Source organism: Scatophagus argus, chromosome 7, assembly GCF_020382885.2.
Source record: "Scatophagus argus isolate fScaArg1 chromosome 7, fScaArg1.pri, whole genome shotgun sequence".
Taxonomy (NCBI): domain Eukaryota; kingdom Metazoa; phylum Chordata; class Actinopteri; family Scatophagidae; genus Scatophagus; species Scatophagus argus.
Window position 1 is genome coordinate 15,063,200 of NC_058499.1, and position 22,372 is coordinate 15,085,571.

Sequence of the window (22,372 nt, forward strand, 5' to 3'; positions counted from 1 at the left end):
ACGTAAAAGCTGTTCGAGTCCGGGAGCGAATGGGTCGCTTTTAAAAAGCACAAGCGACATCAAGTGGTCAATAAGCTCAAGTGGTGGAAGAAGTGTGAATTCAAGGTTTTATTTCAATAAGTTCATCCAAATACTTAGTAGTAGTTTTGTTGTAGCGAGTAGATTTGCATCGTATTATTTTATCTGGTTATGTGTATTGTAGGTAAAAAGTTTTAATCTGTCTGCAAAGTAATTAGTTACTATACCTGTCTGAGAAATGTAGTGGTGGAGTAAAATGGAAACACTCAAGCAAAGTACAAATAACTCAAGATTATAATTACATATAATACTTGAATAAATGTACTGAGTAAATTCCATCACTGTTAAGGCTTAAGCATCTATTGCTAAGGCTCAAAACTGGACACCAGACATAAACTGATTACTAAGGATTTGTAGGACAGACGTGACAGGTTCTCAGGCAGTCAAGGGACAACATCATTGCTAATGCAATAACAACACATTGATTTGACTATTCGTTTTAGGTCTTTTGTCTGGTGCAAGTTAATCTGACAACAAGTACAAAGTGGAAATGTAATACTATGAGCAAGGACCGTACAGTGTTCTTTTCTGACGACAGTCATGTTTTCTAGAAAGCAATTCAATCAGGCTCAGATAAACACAAGTGATGTGAACTACACTAAATAACACAACAAAGAAAACACCCAGAATAGAACTTAAGTAAACACTGATACAAATGTCAACAAGGCGGCAGAAAATGCTTTTCATATAACATGATAAAACCATATAACCATAAATTTTCTGGTGCTCTCCAGTGTCTACCTTAAGGTTACTCAACAGGCCACAATATAATCTGTCACAGTGAATAGAAGCTGTGGTGCCGTAAAGATTCCTGGAAGTTTCAGTCCAAACAATGGCAGGTTTATTTATCTGCTCCCAGTGAACAGAATACCCCATTTCAGGTCAACCGTGGGTCCCCAAAACGGTGTCCCTCCTCAGGGGCCTCTCCACCCTCACGGTGCTGGGGTCACATTCCAGCATCTCTCTGATCCAATCATCATCCAGCGCTCCGTTTATGAACTCCTCCAGACTGATGATGGCTACAGACATAACAAGGACAGACAGCGATTGCAGACAAAAATGCTGCAGTGTTGATATTAGAGGGCTGGAGCTGAATACTTTTTTTTTTCCTGTTAGCCAATTACTGCCTATATATATATATGAAATCCATGAAAGAAGAACATTAGTTGTTTCACAAGTGTAAGCATTATGTGGAGGTGTGTGTTTATTCACAATCGCAGGTTTATAACTGCTGCCAAATTGAACTTAATCAATATGCAGCATTATTTAATATTTAATGATCTGGGCACATTACACATGCTGTAGTTTACCTTCTATTAGTTTACCTTCTATTAGCCTTTGTTTTGCCTTTGCATCATCTGAATAACAATCTTAGACTGAAAGACTTGTTCCAACTAGTAAATGAACTAGATGTTTCTTTGCATCAGAGAATTGACAAAAAGCCTCCTTGGCCTCCTTGACTCCTAGACTTGACAGTCTTGGAAAACAATAAACTGGGCAGGTGGAGTATGTTATCAGTGTATGTCTCTCCTACAGAAACAAAGCCATTAACCATATGACATCTGTTTATTGGGGGGGGCACACTATGAAGTGTGTGCGATTTGTTAGCATAATTTCAAGAAGAAAAGGAAAACCATTTCCTCACCATTATTGTCTTTATCTAATCGCAGAAATATCCTGTTGGTACATTCTTCAGCTGTAAGTGGGTTGGGTTTGGTTAAAGCAGCTGCTACGCTCATCTTATAAACAGCCTGTGAACAAAAGGAAACACTCAGCAGTTGGGAGTAATGTGGTAGCATCTGTAGCACCATCTCATAAGGAAACTGTAGTTTGCTTTGTGTGTGTGAATGATTCAGCAAAGCATACACCCACCTGCATGATCTCCAACATTTCCTCCCTGGTAATGGTTCCATCTCTGTCTTTATCATAAAGCTTGAAAGACCACCGCAGCTTCTCCACAGCTGAGCCTTCAATAAGCATGCTGATGGCCATGACGTATTCCCTGAAGTCGACCACCCCGTCCTGAAGGAAAGCACCCCCATTAATACCTGTTTGTCTGTCATTCTCTTTTGTTCATTGTGCCATCTTTGTGATGCCCCATTAAGACAGAATGGTATTTATTACTGTTCTGTTAGTGTTGTAAGTAGGGTTGGGCAAGTTAACGCGTTATTATTGCTTCCTTCCAGACTCATCAGATACACAGTTTAAAGTCATTCAGAGCCCTTCGCTTACCCCGTTACTGTCCAGTGTGCGGAATATCTGTTCTGCATACTCAGCCGATTCACTGCCTCCTGTTCCATTACAGAAATGCCTTTGAAACTCATGAAGAGTGATCAGCCCACTTGGACATTCATTAATAAACTTTCTGTGACAAAAGACAGAGAACACACTTATAAGAGATAAGCGATAAAGAACAATACCAGCTGTTGTAATACACATGGAAATGCATAGGCAGTTAGGACAAAGGGTCTGGTTGTGTCAGAAGGAAGGTGTCCTTTTTATTAAGAATTAAGAGAATTAAGGTCAATCCATCCCCAACCTGTGCAGATTACACGTGTTGTTTACATCCAGGGACATGGGTGTTTGGATAATTAGGGCAAATGATTTTGAACCACTACACTACAACATGGCAGAGTGAAGCTCATCAGCAGTATGTAGACATTAAGATAAACTCGGGCTACAGATACTATTTTCAAGTTTCTGCTACTGTTCACAGTAAAATAAATGGAGTTAAAGAGACAAAGCGAGAAGAAATTTAAACAAAAGACCAAGGAAATGGTTGGTAAATGTGCTTAGAATGTAATGCATCCTACACAACAAAAAGACACACAGCAGTAAACTTCTTGAAAGTTGCCTCACCAAAACTGCAGTTTAAGATACATGCATGCAGTAGGAACTATGGATTTTAACGTTTCTAAAAGCTCAAACAGAAGCTCTGAATGTTTCCAGTTCTTCCCCCCTTCATCTTCTACACACAGCATGGAACCCGCTGATCTGTAGAAATGTAAAAAGCCAAATGAAGATCTTACCTGAACCATTCGTACAGCTCCGTAACATAAGACTCCCCTCTTCTAGAAGGCAAGGTAGCAGCTTGGCCCATTCTGTAAAGGAGCAGCAACAGCTCTGCATTCACCACTGACTGACTTAAGAGACACAACAAATCCAAGCTTAAGCCATGCTTTCTTAATTGCACCAACCGCTACCTTATCACATTTCACTAATTACATGGAGCAAATCTTCTTGTGGGGAGGCAGTGGCAGGGGTGAGGTGCAGGTGGTGAATAAAAAGTGCCAAGAGCCTGAGGAAATGTTTTGAATCCAGCGAGACTGTTCACAATCTGTTCTGTCTTTGCAAATATAGAAATTTTCTGTTGAGGGGGTTAATAAAGTAATATTTATTAATGACAACCCAGGAAAACATGGTAGCAATAGACAAACACAGTAAACGCTTCCTCTGTGGGCCAGTAATCAAACATCTTCAGCTAAAAATAAAACCTAGAAAAGTGGTAGGAAGTGGTAGGATGGAGAGAGTATCAAGCCACCAACCGTCCTACATAAGCCCTAAGGTTAAGGTCCTTCCTCCTGTTCAGGCAGTTGGCTGAGTCAGTGCACACACAAACACCAGTCTGTCTTTATTTCCCCCAGCCTGATGATGCAACATGTTGAAAAACTAATAATAAATGACACAAATGTAGTGGGCTACTAGATACAAAGAAAGGCATGAATTCACAACATAATATGTCCTAGCTTACAAAATCTACTGTTTTATTTCAAACGGAGACAGAAGCAAAAGTATGTGACCTCTCAGCAAGATGCATCACTCAGTCACCACCAAATGAGCTGAAGTCAGAACAATGTTTTAGCTTTCAGCGGAGATTGCAGCTACAACCGTGCAATAATAAAACAAGAACAGAAAGAAAAATACAAAATGGATTTCAGGAAAAAAAACAAAAACAGCCTGTGTCTATGGCACGACTCCATAGCTCTGGTTGTTTGGTTAGGTAGAGAGTGCTGAACTCTGTGAAGCCTCCGCTTCATTCATGATGTGCACAGTATGCCATGTGGCAGCAAGTTAATCCAATGACACGTTTTAGGCCCCCTTTCAGTCTGCGGAGGTGCCAGTTGGGTAGGCGATCTCCATAAGCAACACAGGTTTATTGTGTGTCCGGGCAGACATGTCCAAAGGCACTTCGGACACAGGCAGGAGGATCCTCGTGAGTTCAGCTGCTCCATTCACAGGCTCCTCATAAATTCAAGCATTTGACAGAAAAGACAGTATTCTTCATGATTCACAATAACCTTTTCTATACTCGGAATAAGAATTCCTCATGGCAAATCCCAACAGTCCTTATGCGATTTATAAACCGTTGCCCTAAATAAGATACCCATAGGAGCAATGGCATGGCATGAGAGCTACACAGTTCCATATATTGTATATTTGGGCAGCAACACAACAGCTGATGTTTTGACCGATGAGTCTAGGTATTAATGAATAACTAAGATACACATACACAGTCCAGAAACTTAAACATATACAGACTTTGCACTTTTCATTGCATTCCTTATGAGACTGCAGCACTGAATACTGAAAGTTATTCAGGATAAAGAAACATGATTTGATAAATGTAACATGCACCTCAGTGAATAGAGTCAAATGAATCCAAAATAAATGTGCCAACAAATATAGCTGGATTTTAGCTTGTTCGAATTTTCTTATGAACAGTTTGTGAATTTGCATTCACTATGTTTTGAGAAACTTAAAGGGAAAGTGTACCAAAGTGTTCAATTTCTTTTTAAGCAAGCCAATACAATCATTTTCTTAATGTGCAAAAAAAATATACAATTTTGGTATCATTTGGCATGGGCTTAACTGTCTTTTGTCTTTTTCCTTAGAAATATCACTGAGAGACAATAATTTTTACTTTGTTAGTTCTAAACTGTACCTTACAAAACCCATCAGGCTACCTCATGATTATCAGCAGGGGATCATTAACATATAAGTCATCACATAACAGCTGTCAATGTGTAGTGTTGGTAAAAATCCAAGATATGCACTTGTGAGCATGGGAAAAAAAAACTCTACATGAGGTAAATCGCAACGGGGTCCATACAACTCAGTGACTCATTCAAGTTCTCATCAAATGTCATGTTACAAGTCAGCAGTTTGTCTTAAAACGTTTTGAGTCGTGCATGATATGGGAGTGACAATTACATGGAGAAAGAACACACCTTAAAATTTGGATGTTATGGAATGATAGCTCTGCATAGCATAGTCCCTTAAGAAATGTATACATGACAACATTTTGTGCCTGCGACAAATCTTCAGTGCATAATAGTACAAGGAAAGAAAAACAGCTGAAGTTATGACTTACTTGCAAGACTATAAAGGTGGTAAGTGAAAGAGGTATGAGTGTAAGATGAGACATGACTCAAACCAATGCACAGACTGTAGGGAAGTAGGACAAAATACTGCTACAGTTAAAAAGGACTATGTTTTTGTATGTTCAGATGTGGCGGTTCTGTTTCCATTACTCCCTGAGTTATCACTTGCACCATCACATTCAAGAGATCATCCTCAAACATGTTCTGATAAAATGTCACAGATGTGAAATGGGTTTGCTGCTCAGCCCACTGCTACCAAACCTCCATTTCAGCACCTCTAAAGTGCTGTTTCACTTTGCATGAAGTAGTACTGTAGTGCTCATAAATCTATGAATGGTCGACCACCAAAACTGGCTGTTCTCCAACAGATTAATGAAGATGGATCACTTTTGCCAAGAAATATTAAATGTTTAGCACAAGGGCAAAAAATTCAGGGCAGCCAACACACCTGTAGAAGCGTACTTAGGAAAAAATTAAATTATTTTCCTAAACAACTTATCCCTTTAAGACAGATAAGTCCTGAAGAAGTGGCATTTGCAATCATACCAAATCCACACATATACAATATGTTCAAGTCAGTGGACAAGAGAGGTGGTTGCTGGACTGTTTCCATGGTAAATGTTCAGATACTGACAAGTTAAGAGAAAATCTCTGAGTAGTACATCAATAGATGACTCTCAAAGTTAGAGGTTATGGAAGTGTGGTCTGCCATGGTACACTGGCTTAGATCCTGAGGGGTCAAAGAGAGGGGCCAGGTGGTCAGAAGTGTCTTCCTCGGGTTTTAATTAAACATACAGTACCTAATCAAATTACAACCTTTTAAAAAACATGAAATCGGTTCAGTGCAAATCCGTCTTTTTTATTTTTCCGTTTTTTTGTTGTTGTTTTTTTGCATTCTTACTCCCAACCTTTGTTCAAATGCAGGTACAGGAGAGAAATATAAGTAGGAATCCCGAGCTGTCATTTTTGTTCATGGGTTCTTCAACCTTGTGAGGCCTCTTCAGTTAAACAGAAGATGACGGTCGATACGAAGAAAGCAGTGAGGAACACCATTTGAGGGCAAGCAGACTGCTGTAAGGCGTTAGAGGCACATCCTCTTTCTGAAGAGGGGAAGCAGGTGTCCCTTATTGTCGTCGATCCCACTCCCTGTTAGAGCAGCCACATGGACACTACACAGCTTATGTGGAAAAAGTTTACTAATAAATAAAATAAGGACTTTAAAAAAGGGGAATGCCGTGTCTTAGAATGAGCATTCGGGTTCTCACCTTCAAAAAAACAAACAAACCCACAAAAACTGATGGTCCAAGTGTTTTTCAGCGTGCTATAGGAACACACTGAAGGAGCAGATTCTATAAAGACCAGTGCATCTCTTCAAAGTCCACAGCTTCACCCAGGTTTGTGTCCGTCTCCAGGAGGCTCATGATCACTGCCATGGCTGCTTCATCATTGCTAAGACTACTAAGGCCTGGTCCAACCACGCTGTCCAAATCCAGCTGGGGATTCTCAGCTGAGATGAGACGGAGTGACAGAAGTTATAAGAGGAGAAAACTAAACATTGTCTGACATACAATTTACACATAAGCTTAAAAACAGGACCAGATAAAGTACCCATGAGTGCTTCTCCTCCTGAGAATGCGGCTCCCGGTGGCTCACCCTCTGAGCTGGACTTTCCTGGCATCTCCATGTCTGTTGCCTCTCCATTTGGCACCTAGAGACCAACATGGGAAAGCAAATTACAACTCTCAAATTACATCTGGCAGGGGTTTAGTCATGAGGGGAAAAAAAACAAAAAAACAAAAAAAGCAAGAATCAAATCTGTGCAGGTTTTGATTACGCCTTTTAACCTTTGGAAGAAATTTACCAGGAGATACAGCGGTGACGAAAATATTTATCAAAGGAGGCAGCAAAACATGAAAAACCAGACAGAGCTTGTACAGTCACTTTTTTACAGTGAGTAGGAAGGAGGCAGTCTGAATAATCAGCTAGGTTGATGATTAGCCATATACACAAAAAAAGATTTAATCCCTCATTGCAAATCAAAATGTTTGACGTTTTGCAAATTACTCCCTATAACATAAAGCAAAATTTTAAAAACTTAATTTTGTTTTATTCGTTTTAAAGTTACATTTCACACCTTTGGTTGAGTAGTGATAGGTAATTCTACACAATCAAAGGCCTACATGTACGCATATATGGTTTATTATTTTAAATCAAATTAACTATGGGCAGCCATTCATCAACTTTCATCCACCACTACTGACTGGGACAGATGCACCATGACCAAAGACATGCATGTATTAAGACTTACATTGTTGCTGATTTGATTATGGGTTTGTTGACATTTATCCTGTGGTAGACTGAATGGGCTGACACTACCGCTGGAAGGTGAGGAGTTCAGCCTAAAAGAAGTTATAGTTAACAGTTTTAAAAAGACTGTCGCATTAATGTACACAGACAAAAAATATACTTGCTGATTCACTGTCTGTGGAATTTACACATCTTAACACATCACATATCAAAGAGAATACGCGCTGTTGTGAGGCCCCACCTGTTGAAGTCCAGCAGCTCATTGGCAATCTGGGTCCCTATGCTTCCAGCATATATCATAGAACCAGGTGAGGTGGAGATACCTGGTATAACTGGAAGGGACTTCTTGCCATCTTCTGACAGAAATGTTAGGAATGAAAGACACAGACAACATGCACGTTACCTCTGTACAATATCTAACCATACAACGTACATTTTTAAATACCACGGGCTCATATAATGATGGGTTTTGTTCCTCTGAACTGACCTTCAGACGTCTTGGAATTGCTCGACTGTTCAGATCTGTTTGACCGGCTGGTTCGACTGTGATCGTGCCTTTTTTTTTTTACAGGATGAAGAAAACAGATGAAGCATGCATGAAATACTGTATATGCACCTTGCATGCAAAGATATTTAGGTAACGCACAAAGAGATTGATGCATATACTCACGATATAACTGTGTTAGTTGACACTATGTATTCTACTTCTTTGGTCCAGGGATTTACAAAACTAAACCACTGACTTTGCAGAGTGACAAACGAGCCATGTTTTGTTTTGAATTTATAGCAGTTTGTCTCTATTTTCTCTTTACTCCGCAGCACTGTGGAAGAAAAACAGCGAGAGGACAGATTAGAAAACAAATCAGTGGAAATGGAAGCATCAGCTTATCTGATCTAAACAGGTTTATATAACTGAAGAATTTAGGTGTCTTCCTGAAAATGCCAATAAAGGATCTATGACAATTAGAAGGTATACCTTTTCGATGTCTGTCAGCTAACTGTGGTAAATCATCTTGATGGAAATACTCATAGCATGATGTCCCAAGCAGTTCTTGGGGCAGATAACCAAGAATGGTTGTAGCTCTTTGGAAGGAAAAAGTTAAATGTCAAGTAAGGAATACAAGTTTATCATTGGTGTGAAAAATAAACACACATTGTACTATATAGAGCATTCTATGTATTCAAAGGCAGTAACAAAGTTGTTAATACAACATTAATAAAGAAATGTCTCAGTGATTATACATTATATCAACAAAGCTGTGCATCAACAAACTACAATCCACTTGTAGCCTCTTGTTGAAACTCAGTTCTACCTTTGATCAACAAAGGTGAATTTGCCATCCATGGCATAGCGTGTGATGAACTCTGTGGGCTTAACTTGCACTTCTCCATTAACCTGAGGAGATGAGTGGGAGTGGACGCGTCCCACCGCCACCAGGCAGCTAAAGTGGGAACTATCCTGCTTGTCTGCCTCACCCTCCCCCTCTGCTCCCATCTGACTGGTAGGCCAGCTGCGCATGTAGCCTGTGCAGTGGACTGTGCAGTACTTCTGCGACTCTGGAGGCACAAGGACATGCAAATCACAACATGCAAACATACAAAAAATAAATAATATTAAATTAAGGTATTCTTTTCCACCAGGACTTCTCAAAGTCTGACGCCACAGACCCACCTCCAGGGTAAAATCAAGACAACTGAACACCCCCACCACGATTTCATGTCTACTTGGAATTGCTTCCCTGCCTTGTCACAAGTATTTCATTGACCAGTCGACCGTGAGTGGATACTTCAGTGATCTTCTCTGAACTTGAGTGGCAGCATACCTGATCAATATTATATAACCCCGAAGGTACAAAAGACATCTGGTGGAATAATTCACTGCATAATTTCCATACCTTTCTTTTTGGAGGTGCTGGCTTGGAATTCTTTCTCTTCCACTTTTACAGAAATTTTATTGTATTTCATGCGGCAGAAGAATGAGCGCCGTGCACCTGAACAGAGCCGCGCTGCACCGACTGGCAGGTCGGCCTGGACCTGCAGACCAGCTGGAGACATGACAGTACTGTTAAATGTGCTCACACACACAAATTCACACAGACAAAAATAAATGCTTTACTTTTAGCATCTATTAGCCGTTCACGAGGGTACAATTCAGAAGCCGACAGCTGCTCCTTCACTTTTCCCATGTCCTTTGGGTGTATATAATCAAACAGGCTCTGACCAATCAGCTCCACCTGTGGGAAGAACAAACAGCTTATCAAACACACCTAAACATGCCTTTCATGCTGATCAAAAATGTCAAAACCACTCTGCAACTGAGGCAAGTTCTGTTAATGAATAAATTTAACATAATACATCAATTGTGGACTGTTGACCCCAGAGCGCACCAGATACTGAGTGGAGCAGAGATGGAAGAGATTTGAATATAAGTAAGACTGATGCAGAAAAGCAAGAGCTAATTTCTCTAAGCTTTCTTGAAGGACAGTTTATGAATGTCCTTTTACTCCACTTAACAAAAACACGATACATTTACATTACACATGAAGATGTACCAGTGCGCTTTTTAAATGTCATCATGTAAATATAACCATCAATTTCATATTTCTTAAGTAGACTTCTGTGAAATCTGTGCACACCATGCGAAATGTGTTGCATCAGTCCCACACGAGCTGGTGGGTTCTAGTCCATTAACACTGGCTCCAAGACAACGCAACCCATCTGGTGCGTCCGGGCAGTCACATGAGCAAAGATGCTGCAGACACAGTAACAAATGTAAAAGTGTTACCCGACTATAATTTAATATCTTCGTCACAGACTCTGAGACAAAAACTATTTTCCCACGATCGCAGCCCACTACAAACAGGAACCCATCTGCAGCCTGCATGAGACAGAAACATGGGGAAAATGGGGGACCCAGAGTGATGACATGGTCAAGACAAAAGCAAGAGGCCTTTGAGTAGATTTGTTTCTTTTTATTTAGATGTTTTATTGTAACTGATATATTTTTAAACCAAACAGAAACATTTTCAAAAAATAAATTAATTAAAAAAATCAGTGCAATCAACTACGAGAACAGCCTACACAATGACTAAAATTTGGAGCGTGTGCTCTTCCTTCAGATAGATTTAATGTTTTTTGTATGTTGTGTCAAGTGAACAAAGTCAACAGTGAGGCAGGGAGATTGTCACTAGCTTAAGTTTGTAGCCTGATCAGTGAATTTTGAATGAAATATTCCCTGAAGTAATTGTCTTTAAAATAAAACAGATATTTTAATGCAGCATCATTTTCTCAAATTGGATGCACATAAATAGTCGGCTGCCTTTGTCAACAGTATGTTTACCTTGAGGACAAGGTGTTTGAGCTCCTCATCAGGAAGGAATGACGGTTTGTAGTTGGCTTCAGAAAAAGAACTTCCTGAACCTGAAAATATAGACAAAAATGTTACATAACCAGTCTAATATGAGATTACTACTTTATATCTCCACATTGAGTTTAGAGGATAATTACAGTTCATTACAGCACTGATTAGTTTTAGGCCATTAGCTCTGCCTGGAATAAAACTGTACTCGCTAAGTTGGCGGTTGAGATCTGTGAATTACAAATCATAGACATAAAGAGGAACATGTTTGTTAGGGACAGACCCAATAAAAATTAAAATTTATTATTACATTCATCGCAGTGACAGTGAAGTGAAAAATTACTTCTCTCAATAAAGATGTAAGCCATACTGCAATTGCACTGTGAGATGAAAAACTATGACAATATGACTGCACCATCGCCAAAAACAAGTCAGACACGGAACCGCGTGGTAGGTTCTGCACAAACCATTGAGTTACCCCCATTTATGCATAAAAGAAAATAAAGATAAACGGTAAATTATCAGTGAGGTTTGCAGATTTATTTCCTCATATTTCCTCATTCAACTTGAACCTTAGCACAATTGCCTTTCACTTTACTTTTTAATGGGGTATTATCAAAAAAAATATTACTTTACCTACAAATGAAGTGATTTAGATAGTCTGGCTAAAAGGTTACTGTTCACATAACATCAACTGTGATATGATACCTTTGAGAGATTTGAGGTGCTGCACAGCCATTCTGAGCACAGTGAGCTTGTCCAGCTTCCGGGACATGGGGTTACAGGTAGGGATCATGGCTGATAGTTTGTCAATGAGGTTGTTCATTTTATCACGTCTCCTCTTCTCAATTTGGCTATGTGGTTCCCTGCAGAGACATGAAATAATAAATAATTTAGAAGATTCAAGGGAGTTTTTATGCTTTCACCTTTAAGACCTTCTGCACCAGTAAAATGTGGCATTTCCTAAAATTTAAACAATAACATAAACAATGGATATTGAAAAGTCGATGGTAACATTGAACGGGAAATGTTATAAATGGAGTGGTCAAACATAAACTACCTGAAGCATTTAATTTTGACATGTTGGTCCTCTCCATCTGACCTACAGATCAGAAAAACACACATGTGAAATGCACATGTACACACATGCACAACAGCAGAAAATGAAACAGGTCAGTTTCAAAGATCTTCAGTTATCACACAGTACCCATTTTGGTCATCTTCCATATCTGCGTCAGGGGTCAAAACAGCTTTTCTTTCCCTATGAATAAAATTCATTACCATCAATGGCAGTCAGCAACAATTTAGGCCACTGGATTAATGAGATTTATGTAAGCCAAACTGAAGCGATCGCACAATACTTACTGGTTGTCCGTGCTGCCCTTGCGCTTACGGGGCATCTCTATGTTCAAAGACATGCCAGCAGCTGAGGACGGGGTCATCAGACTGGTCAAAGACATAGAACTGCACTGGTTTTCCTCAACCAGCACATCTTCTGAAGGACACAAGGTACAATATCCATTAACATAGCAGGTACTGTGTTAATAATTGCAATTACAAGCTAAATTTCAATCTCTCTAAATTTTGAAATACTCTATGGACTACAGCCAGACTTGAAGTATAAAGCTGGGAAAAAGAAGTAAGAGGAGAGTATGTCCTGCAATCTCTACGATTGAAAAGGAGATTGTGGATGCCCTCAAGATTGATCGTAAACCAAAATTGTAAGATCGCCCACACCTACTGGATTGTGACTATAGCAGAGCACTAAGTCAGTTATTCATAGGTAAATTATTGTGTCACAGTCCTCCCTTCTTTAAGCTACTGACAAAGCTCTCATGGAGAAAACCATGATCTCCCTGTCATCTTATTGAGCCCAAGGGCACATGATCAGCCTCTGAGCAGTTTCTCTGCACAAAAAGCTGTAACAGCATCATTATTACAGGGAAACAAATGTTAATCCAACATTTAATTAGAGCAGCAGCCAAAACAAAATTGATTATGAACTGATCTATTAATTTCAACAATTATTTGAACCAACCTTTCCAAACAGATGACCAACAGCCTAACATGCAATATCTTTGGCATCTGAGCAGCAACAGAAACTTTTATACAAGTTGCTCTCCTTGTAAGTGAAGAACTGAAGACCAACTGATTACTTGTTTCATCCTTTCATCCCTATACTCCACCCCAGATAAAAACATGCTGGCAGTGCCTGAATAATAATGCTTACCTCCAGGTGTCAGGCCATGTGTTAATGGAGATGATTAAATCTCTAGCACATGTGGTGGAGCTGTTCAGAGACTAGCAACAACACATTGTAGCTCTACTACTTCTCTCTCTATATCTCTGCAGACTGTCATCTGTTCTGGCAAGGTGCGGAGCTGCCATGACTGTGAATTAGTCATGTTCTCAGAAGTATGAGAGTGAACGTGTGGGAGAGAAACTCCAGAAAACAACACGCGACAGAACAAATGCTGCCAATATCCATGACAACTATTTTTAACTCTGCTTCACAGACCCTGTGACCCAAATAGCCATTAACAGATCAGCAACAACCTGATTTTTAATCCTGCTCCCCTTGTCAAGATCTGATGGATTACAGGGTTACAGTGAGGGCAACAAGATGACTGGACATCAGGCCATGCAGACACCCCTTTGCAAACTCCCTGAATCCCTCTGTCCTGCTCACGTGTTCATTAGCTCGCTCATTCACTCAATCCATGAATGAGCATCTGCTGCACCTAAAAAAAACTCACAAGCTGTACTGCATGTCTCACTAACATTGCCACACAGTAATGGCATCACGTGAAAAGGCAGATTGGCTTATTCTATTAAAATTTCAAGTATACTTTAATCAATCTTGGTCTCTCTTAGGAAAAACCGTCACCAAATTGCTGCAGAGGTATTTATGCAACAATGGTTAATTGTGTTACCAAATCAGGCCATGAGTTACTCTATGCCACCCCAGTTCACATTCATATATATATATATATATATATATATATATATATATATATATATATATATATATATATATATATATATACACACACACACACACAAACACACCTAGAATCTACCCATTAAGTCAACAGTCTTTGACAGCTGCCAACACATTAGCTTAATTTAGTAACAATCAGGGTCGCTAAACATTTTCCTTAACAAAATTCAAATACTTTTCCAGTCTTTTTCAGACCATATCTAACTTCCAAGCTCAAATGGTTAAATGGTTGCTGAAAATAACAAAACACTCTCTTCCCACTGTAGTAAACATTTTGGATGCCTGTGCCAAATGCCACAGAAAACACAGTATGATCAGTTTATGTCTAGAATTCTGAGTTTCATATTTTAGAAAATAGGAAACAGGCAATAGTCTACTTATTCCTAAAACCAAATTCTGTACTTTTCTACTGTGTAGGAACCCTTAAATCACCATCACATATGTACGTTATTATAACACACAGTTCACTGCATGCTGATTTCATACCAGTTAGTGTATTGTTAGGCAGAGAAAAAAAACATACGAAAAAAACACCCTGAATACTGGTACACTGACACAAACATCTAATCTCAACATTCTTCAAACTACAAAACTTCATGAACATAAATTTGGATGCATGTTATTTTACAAAATGCAATGTTTGAATCATCTGTATTCAGTTAAAAACACACACAGTTGAACTTGATCTTAAAAAAACTCCCCCCTCGACTGGCCCGTTACAGAAGGATACAACTGGACTGTTGCATGTCTAAAAAGTGATCATCTGAGCAATAGGCAAAGTTAATGATCCTGTTGTAGAATCCATGTTAGAGAACTACTATGGAAGACTGTTGAGCCTACAAAAGTCATTCTCTTAATAATGCAAAATACATTATATTGACTTTTTTTTTTTTTTTGCAGGATGAATATTGATAGCAGATTGGTCTACAGGTGCCAGAGCAATAGAGTAAATGGAGCAGCTGCATCCCCTGCTATGAGACTTGGAGCAGCAAAAGTGCATGATTTTGCATCCCCACTTTTTAATCAAATAACTTTTACATTTTAAAACATTTGAGTTGAGAATCTGGCAGTTTCGTACGTCACATATGACTAAATAAGATCAAAACTGTTGAGCGAGAACAAGAGACGTGATGATGCAGAAGCACAGGAACAAGTACATTAGATGGCTTGTCTAAGTTAAGACCAGCCATCCAAGTCTGTTAGCTCCGTGATACAAGATTTCCATTGCAAAATCTTTGAAAGGTGGTCACAAAACTTAGTTCAAACTGTCTTAATTCAGTTTATTTTTCTCGTCTTGACGTTCCAATAAATTCAAACATGTTTAATATCATTGGAAGGTAGGTGTGCTCTATCCACCACCGGGAAGTGACAGGGCAGACTCGGGTTGGACAGAGTTAAAGTAATGGAAGTAAAGTAATGGAAATATCAGTCAGCTTATAAGACAAGAAAAACAAGCAAAATTGAAATTTGAGTTATACACAAATGAGATACATAGTTTTTTTTTTATTTGTCTTGACATTCTATTAAATATGTGTATTATGCGGACTCCAAGACAACATTTTAACTGTCACTGACAAACACAAGACAAAATGAAAAAAATACAGTGTAATATAAAAGGTGTTTAACAGTGAACGAGCTACTTCATTGGTGATATCTGAAGGCAATATACCGCAGGAAATGGCACTTCCAGGTGATAATTAAATGAATGCCATACCTGCCATACTTCACCTTGCAACTCCCACTTTTAATTAGGAGCCAATAAAACAGATAGATGGATGGATACTTTATTGATCCCGAGGGAAATTCAAGGGAAATTCATCGCACTGTACATCTCAATGTATGTGTAAAATATGCTCTAAATCGCTAGATGTTACCAACTGGTTACATCAGGAAGATTTTTTTAAAGCGTTTCATCTCCTGAAAATCTCAAGTCCATAGTTTTGCTCAATTTGAGGTCCGTTTGTGTAATAAATGGCCGAAAATAACGGTTTACGTTTGGGTAAGGGACACTAAGCCCAACGTTACTGACACCAAAATAAATCGTGTTTATTTTGCTAGGCAGGATGAAGTTGGCCTTGGTTGATTTTAGTTGTAACTAAAGCTCAGCTGCGTGTTTTGATTTTTGCCGTGTACAGACGTAATGTCACCCACTATAAAGAGACCGCGGTACAGCTAACGCAATAACTTCGTTTTATGCTAGCTATACGTTACAGTAGACCGCCGAGGCGAGCGACCATATAGTTATCTAGTTGGGCCTAAACAGCACCATGCATTAATACCACTTTAACACACTGTGGTATTTGCACTGTCGCAGAGCATGAGCTATCAAAGTGGTGTGAATATCCAAAGTGACAAATTGTCACTGTAAAAACATCTCTGACAGACTCGGCTGATTTTACAGCCTTGCCCTAGTAAACAGGCCTTGCTATCAATGCTAAGCTACCATTTCCGTGGCTCGGTCGTTTAGATTAACGTTTCGCAGACACACATACAATTTAAGTGTAAAGTAGGTTATCACTAATCGCAGGCCGAAATATAACGTTAGACGTATTCTACACAATACGGCGATATAACAAACGTCGTTCAGTCTTACATAAATGGCGTAGAGGGCGAGTTTGCTCTACTGATCTACTGACCTAGTTTTGGAATAGCGCATCGGCCAATCGGTGACACATTTGCCAGTAAAAAAAAAACAAAAAACCACAGAGCTGCGCTTCTCTATTTTCTGGCAAATCTCAATGCCTCAGGCGTTTGTGTTACCACAGTGTGAGCATTCAAATTGGTGAACACCTTTTATAATGTTTTCATTACCTGCCGGTTCGTCTCCCGCTCTGTCACCGCCGCCAGCCGCTGCATTCCTGGCCGACATGGCTGGAGCCGGAGCCGGTGTGCTGGGGCCCGGAACTCCAATGCATGGATGAGGCGGTCGACTACCCCGAGATATTGCTGTATTAATAGGACAGGTGTTGTGGGGAGCCGAGACGACGGCAGAATGTTGTATAAGTATTTATCCTGTATGAGGAGGAAAAAGTAAGATAAGGTGCAATAACGTTCACCGAGCACGATGTGTGTGGTGCAATCAGCAGAAAACTCGGGGAAACGCGGAAGACAAGGTACAGTCTCCTCCTACCGGCGTACCGAAGTCCCTGCTACAGATTCAGTGCTTGTGTGCGCTATTAACGTCTGGGGCACATTCTTCCTTCTGTCTAAACCGCGAAAACTGTAGTCCCGCCAGGGGAAATAATTAAAGGTTTAGATGGACATTTAACTAGCAGAACACAATCCACGAGACATAACTGAAGACTTACGTGGTGGTGAAAAAAAAAAAAAAAAAAAAAAAATCACGAATAGTGCTAAGGACAAAATTTCTAAATGACGTAGTGACGCAAGCACGTAGAATGTTATTCCTCTGCGCAAGCGCGTAGGAAGGGTTCTTAAGTCACAGCTGATCAAAGCAGGATAACGACAGACTTCAAAGCCAAAAAAAAAAAAAAAGACAGACATCAAAGCCATGGATGGCTTTCAACGTCATATATTCCTGACAGAAATAGTAAAAGTGTACTAACATTACTTAAGTCTTTGCTGAATTTATTCGGTCTTGTTGGAGAGATATTCAGTCTCATTCCTAAGGTAAGTATGGATCAAGAAAATATCTACTCAATTTTGTGTCTTTCAGATACAGAGGAAGAAGAAACAGCTACGCCTGTTTTCTATACCGACGAGCTTCAACAAAGAATTTATGAATTGGAAAGGAGGAATAGGAATCAGGAACATAACTCTGAGCGTCAATCACTGGGAAACACATTTGACTTGGAGCCCAATGATGTGAGGGATGAGACTGCCAGGCTGTCAGTCAGTGTCAACGACTTAAACAAGCTGGAAGAAGAGAAATTGGTTTTGGGTGAGAAGAATAACACTATGACTGATGAGTTGTTCTATCTCCGGTCACGGTGTGATAAACAACGGACTGAAATTGAACATCTTCAGGAAGCAGTTTATTGTCAAGAATCTGTCATCAGGCACGAACAAGCAGAGGCCGAACAGCTGAGGGCACAACTGCAGAAGGCCACTGATGAGGTAGCCCTTCTTGAATCTAAGTGGAAGAAAAAAGAAAAGGAGAATGAACAGCTCAGGGCAGCAATGTATGACCTTGAGCATCAACTACAGACCACTCAGCAAGACACTACTACTGAACTGACCCAACTTAAATTTCAATTAAACACAAAACAGGAACTAATTCAACACTTGTCAATGGATGTTGATAATTTGAACGCCCATGTTGAATCTCTGAGGAGGGACAAACAGGTTGAAAGGTTGACAAAAGCGCTGCATGATCTTCAACATGAGAAAGACTGTCTGAAGACACAGAATAACAAAATGGTCGATGAGCTGGCTCAATGCGAGTCTCTGTCAAAGAAACAAAGTGAAGAGATCAAAATCCTGGAGACCTCTGTGCAAGATCTTCAGTGCCAACTGAGGGAGGCCATGGATCAAATTTGGAATGACGAAGAGCTAAAAACAAAGAAAGACAGGGAAATTGCCTATGGACAAGAAATTATGGAGGAGCTTTACGCCCATACAAGTGAAATGAGACAAACAATTCGCGATCTTAAACATCAGCTAGAGATGAGGCAGGAGGACGCATTAGCTGACAATATGAGTTTCAGAGAGGAATGTAGGATCTTGGCTGAAAATACAGAACAGCTAGACTCGCCTGAGGAGCAGAGAGATCAGAACGGTGTCGAGATTACACATGAGGAGCAGAGAGATGAGAGCCTCTTGGAGAATCCAGCCACAGAGCCTCCAGCTGCTGAGGATGACAATGGAAGTTTGTGGCGTTGCTGTGTTAAAGGATTTTTGAAAGGTGTTTTCTATGCTGGCATCACCGGAGCCTGTATACTTGCTCCTGTGGCCACCACACTGATTACCAACAACAGCACATACCCTTTCGACTGCCTGTCAGAATGTGTCTATGACCTGGCAGAGGCCTTCAGCAGCTTCCGATTCTCTTCCAACACTCGCCCCTTCTAAGCAACACAAACCACCATCTAACCGTAATCCTATCTATCGGCGGAAGGCATTTCTCCCCCATTTATGCAGGGTTTTCTCCAGGTGCTCTGGTTTCCCCACACTGTTCAAAGAGTAACTGATCAGGCCCCAAGATGTGAGCGTTAGTGTGAATGATGACATCTCAACCAAAATGAGCTGCAAAATGTATATATCATATTGGTTGACAGGTGTAGTTAGTGGATGGATAGAAAGAAAACTCAGTTACTTAAAAAAAAAAAAAAAGAACAATGGATTGACAGTGATAAAAAAAACAACCTAAAATGCCGAAAAATAGTGTCAAAATGGTTACAAATATGTATTAAGAAAGAAAAGAAATTATAAATAAGATTTACAAATGTACTCACCTTAGGTGTACACACCTTACACAACAAGTGCAAACTTTAAAGACAGAGCTTGCAGAATGTCGTGGCCAGTCAAATGAATGCAGTTCCCATTTGGAGGTTACAGCGTTGGAAGCAGGGAAAATCAAGCTTCAGACATTCCAGTCTGAGGTAAATATGCTTCAGCTGGAGTTAAATGATGCAAGGGAGACGGAGACCCACCTTATACAAAAAGTGCAATCTTTAATGGAAGAGCTTGCGGAATGTCGTGGCCAGTTGAATCAGAGCAATTCCAGGATGGAGGACATGGCACTGGAAGCTACTAATCTGTTGGATGAGAAAATCAGGGTGGAGTCACTTCGATCTGAGATAAATGTGCTTAATTCATCAGGATAACGAGAAGATTCTGATGAGGCAGATTAACAGTCTCACTGCTGAGGTGGCCCAACTGAAATGTCTGAATGAAGCAGACCAAGCAGAGATTCAAAAGTTGAGTACCACAGTGTGTGACCTTGAGAACTGGGCAGAGAAGGCTCAACAAGACCGCAGGGATAAAGATGAGTTAATAGAGATAGCAACTGCACTTGTAAGCCTGAACGAAACAACGCAGACAGAGAACAAACACCTCTTGGCATCAGTGCATGATCTGCAGGAAAGGGAAACAATATTAAATAAGACTCAGGAGAGTCTGACTGCTGAGGTGGCCCAACTGAAATGTTTGAACGCCACAAACCAAGCGGAAATTAAAAGTCTGAAGGCAGAAGCACATGAAAGTCAGAAACTGGAAGAGATTCTTAACAATGGGAATAAGATCATGGCCGGTGAGTTGGCTCAACAGGAGTTTCTGACAGAGAGACTAAACAACGAAAACAAAGACCTCAGGACTGCTTTGCAAGATCTTCAGGACCAACTGCAGGAAGCTATGCAACTAATCTCTGACAAAGATGAGCTAATAACAAAGCAAGCCTCTGAAATTGCATTTAAGCAGCAAATGGTAGAGGAGCTGAACATGAAAAAGACAATCCATGACCCAAAAGAGATGATGCAGGAGGAGGAAATATTAGCTGATGTTGAAGATTTCAGAGATGAACGTAGGATCTTGGCTGAAGATACAGGGCAACCAGACTCACCAGAGGATCAGAGAGATGAGAGTCTCCTGGAGACTACACATGAGGAGCTGATAGATGAGAGCCTCCTTGGCACTGTCAATGAGGAGGAGAGAGATGAGAGCCTCCTGGAGACTACATGTGAGGAGTGCAGAAACAAGAGATTCCTGCAGACTACACATGAGGAATTGAGAGATGAGAACCTCCTTGAGACTATCAGTGAGGAAGAGAGAGATGAAAGCCTCATGGAGACTACACATGATGTACTGATAGATGATAACCTCCTTAAGACTATCAGTGAGGAGGAGAGAGATGAGAGACTTCTTGAGACTATCAATGAGGAGGATAGAGATGAGAGCCTCCTGGAGACTACACATGAGGAGCTGATAGATGAGAGCCTCCTTGGGACTATCAATGAGGAGGAGAGAGATGAGAGCTTCCTGAAGACTACATGTGAGGAGGGCAGAGATGAGAGCCTCCTGGAGAATCCAGTTGCAGTACCTCCAGCTGCTGAGGTTCAGACAAGAAATCTGTGGCATCGCTGTGCAGAAGGACTTCTGACATCCGCTTTGTATGTTGGTATGGCAGGTGTGTACTTGCTCCCGTGGCCACCACACTAATTACTATCTCCAGAGAAAATCCTGTCAACTGCCTGTCAGAGTGTGTGTACAACATGCTGGAGAGCTACAGCAACTTCGAACACACAGTTCTTCGTCCCTTCTAAACAAGACAAACATATACTGTGCACATGACTAGGACAATTTTCAACACGTTTCAGTGAAGACATTAGACCCTACTGTATCTGTATCATCATGTCTGTCTATCTATCATGTCTGTCTATCTCCCCACGTAGGGTTTTCTCCAGGTGCTCTGGTTTCCCCATACTTTTTCAAACATTAGCAGATTAGGCCCCCAGGTGTGAGTATGTGTGTGTGTGTGTGTGAATGATGACCTCTCACCCAAAATGAGCTGCAAGACTCATACTGGGTGACAGGTCCAGATTGTGGATGGATGGAAGGGGACTATAAACTAATGAATGAAAAAAAAAAAAAAAAATCTAACACATTTATGTATGCACATTATTTATATGACCTAGAGGTTGGAGAAGCGGCTTGTGATCGGAGGGTCACCGGTTCGATTCCCCCACCGGACGGGTAGGGAAAATTTGGGTGTGGTGGAGTGATTAATGCGAAAAATGCATTAGCTGGCTGATGTGCCGGCTAATGCATTTTCAGCACGTTTCAGTGAAGACATTAGACCCTACTGTATCTGTATCATCCTGTCTGTCTATCTATGATGTCTGTCTATCTCCCCACGTAGGGTTTTCTCCAGGTGCTCTGGTTTCCCCATACTTTTTCCCCACATTTATGTATGCACATTATTTATATGACCTAGAGGTTGGAGAAGCGGCTTGTGATCGGAGGGTCACCGGTTCGATTCCCCCACCGGACGGGCAGGGAAAATTTGGGTGTGGTGGAGTGATTAATGCGAAAAATGCATTAGCTGGCTGATGTGCCGGCTAATGCATTTTCAACACGTTTCAGTGAAGACATTAGACCCTACTGTATCTGTATCATCCTGTCTGTCTATCTATCATGTCTGTCTATCTCCCCACGTAGGGTTTTCTCCAGGTGCTGTGGTTTCCCCATACTTTTTCCCCACATTTATGTATGCACATTATTTATATGACCTAGAGGTTGGAGAAGCGGCTTGTGATCGGAGGGTCACCGGTTCGATTCCCCCACCGGACG

At 40.5% G+C, this 22,372-nt stretch overlaps 2 protein-coding genes across 6 annotated transcripts; both read right to left on the reverse strand.

Annotated features, from left to right (window-relative positions):
• Positions 1 to 166: 166 nt before the first annotated feature.
• si:ch211-245j22.3 (uncharacterized protein LOC563798 homolog) lies at positions 167 to 3,448 on the reverse strand. Its single transcript, XM_046393679.1, has 5 exons — positions 3,108 to 3,448; positions 2,311 to 2,443; positions 1,951 to 2,100; positions 1,724 to 1,829; positions 167 to 1,097 (listed from the first exon to the last, which is right to left on the reverse strand). Exons 1-5 carry the CDS (start codon positions 3,176 to 3,178, stop codon positions 961 to 963), a joined length of 597 nt encoding a protein of 198 aa, XP_046249635.1. The 5' UTR covers positions 3,179 to 3,448; the 3' UTR covers positions 167 to 960.
• Positions 3,449 to 3,818: 370 nt separating this feature from the next.
• Positions 3,819 to 17,404, reverse strand: arntl2 (aryl hydrocarbon receptor nuclear translocator-like 2). Of its 5 annotated transcripts, XM_046393675.1 has the most exons (18): positions 17,256 to 17,404; positions 16,937 to 17,137; positions 12,490 to 12,619; positions 12,332 to 12,385; positions 12,185 to 12,226; positions 11,833 to 11,990; positions 11,107 to 11,186; positions 10,552 to 10,644; positions 9,883 to 10,000; positions 9,662 to 9,811; positions 9,080 to 9,323; positions 8,743 to 8,849; positions 8,437 to 8,587; positions 8,254 to 8,321; positions 8,008 to 8,122; positions 7,768 to 7,858; positions 7,068 to 7,167; positions 3,819 to 6,966 (listed from the first exon to the last, which is right to left on the reverse strand). In XM_046393675.1, exons 2-18 carry the CDS (start codon positions 16,992 to 16,994, stop codon positions 6,809 to 6,811), a joined length of 1,917 nt encoding a protein of 638 aa, XP_046249631.1. In that variant the 5' UTR covers positions 16,995 to 17,137; positions 17,256 to 17,404; the 3' UTR covers positions 3,819 to 6,808. The 5 variants fall into 5 exon arrangements, with proteins under 5 accessions (XP_046249631.1, XP_046249632.1, XP_046249633.1 ...); XM_046393676.1 differs by lacking the exon at positions 17,256 to 17,404 and having other exon boundaries at positions 12,490 to 12,616; positions 16,937 to 17,249; XM_046393677.1 differs by lacking the exon at positions 17,256 to 17,404 and having other exon boundaries at positions 8,008 to 8,119; positions 16,937 to 17,249.
• Positions 17,405 to 22,372: the final 4,968 nt, after the last annotated feature.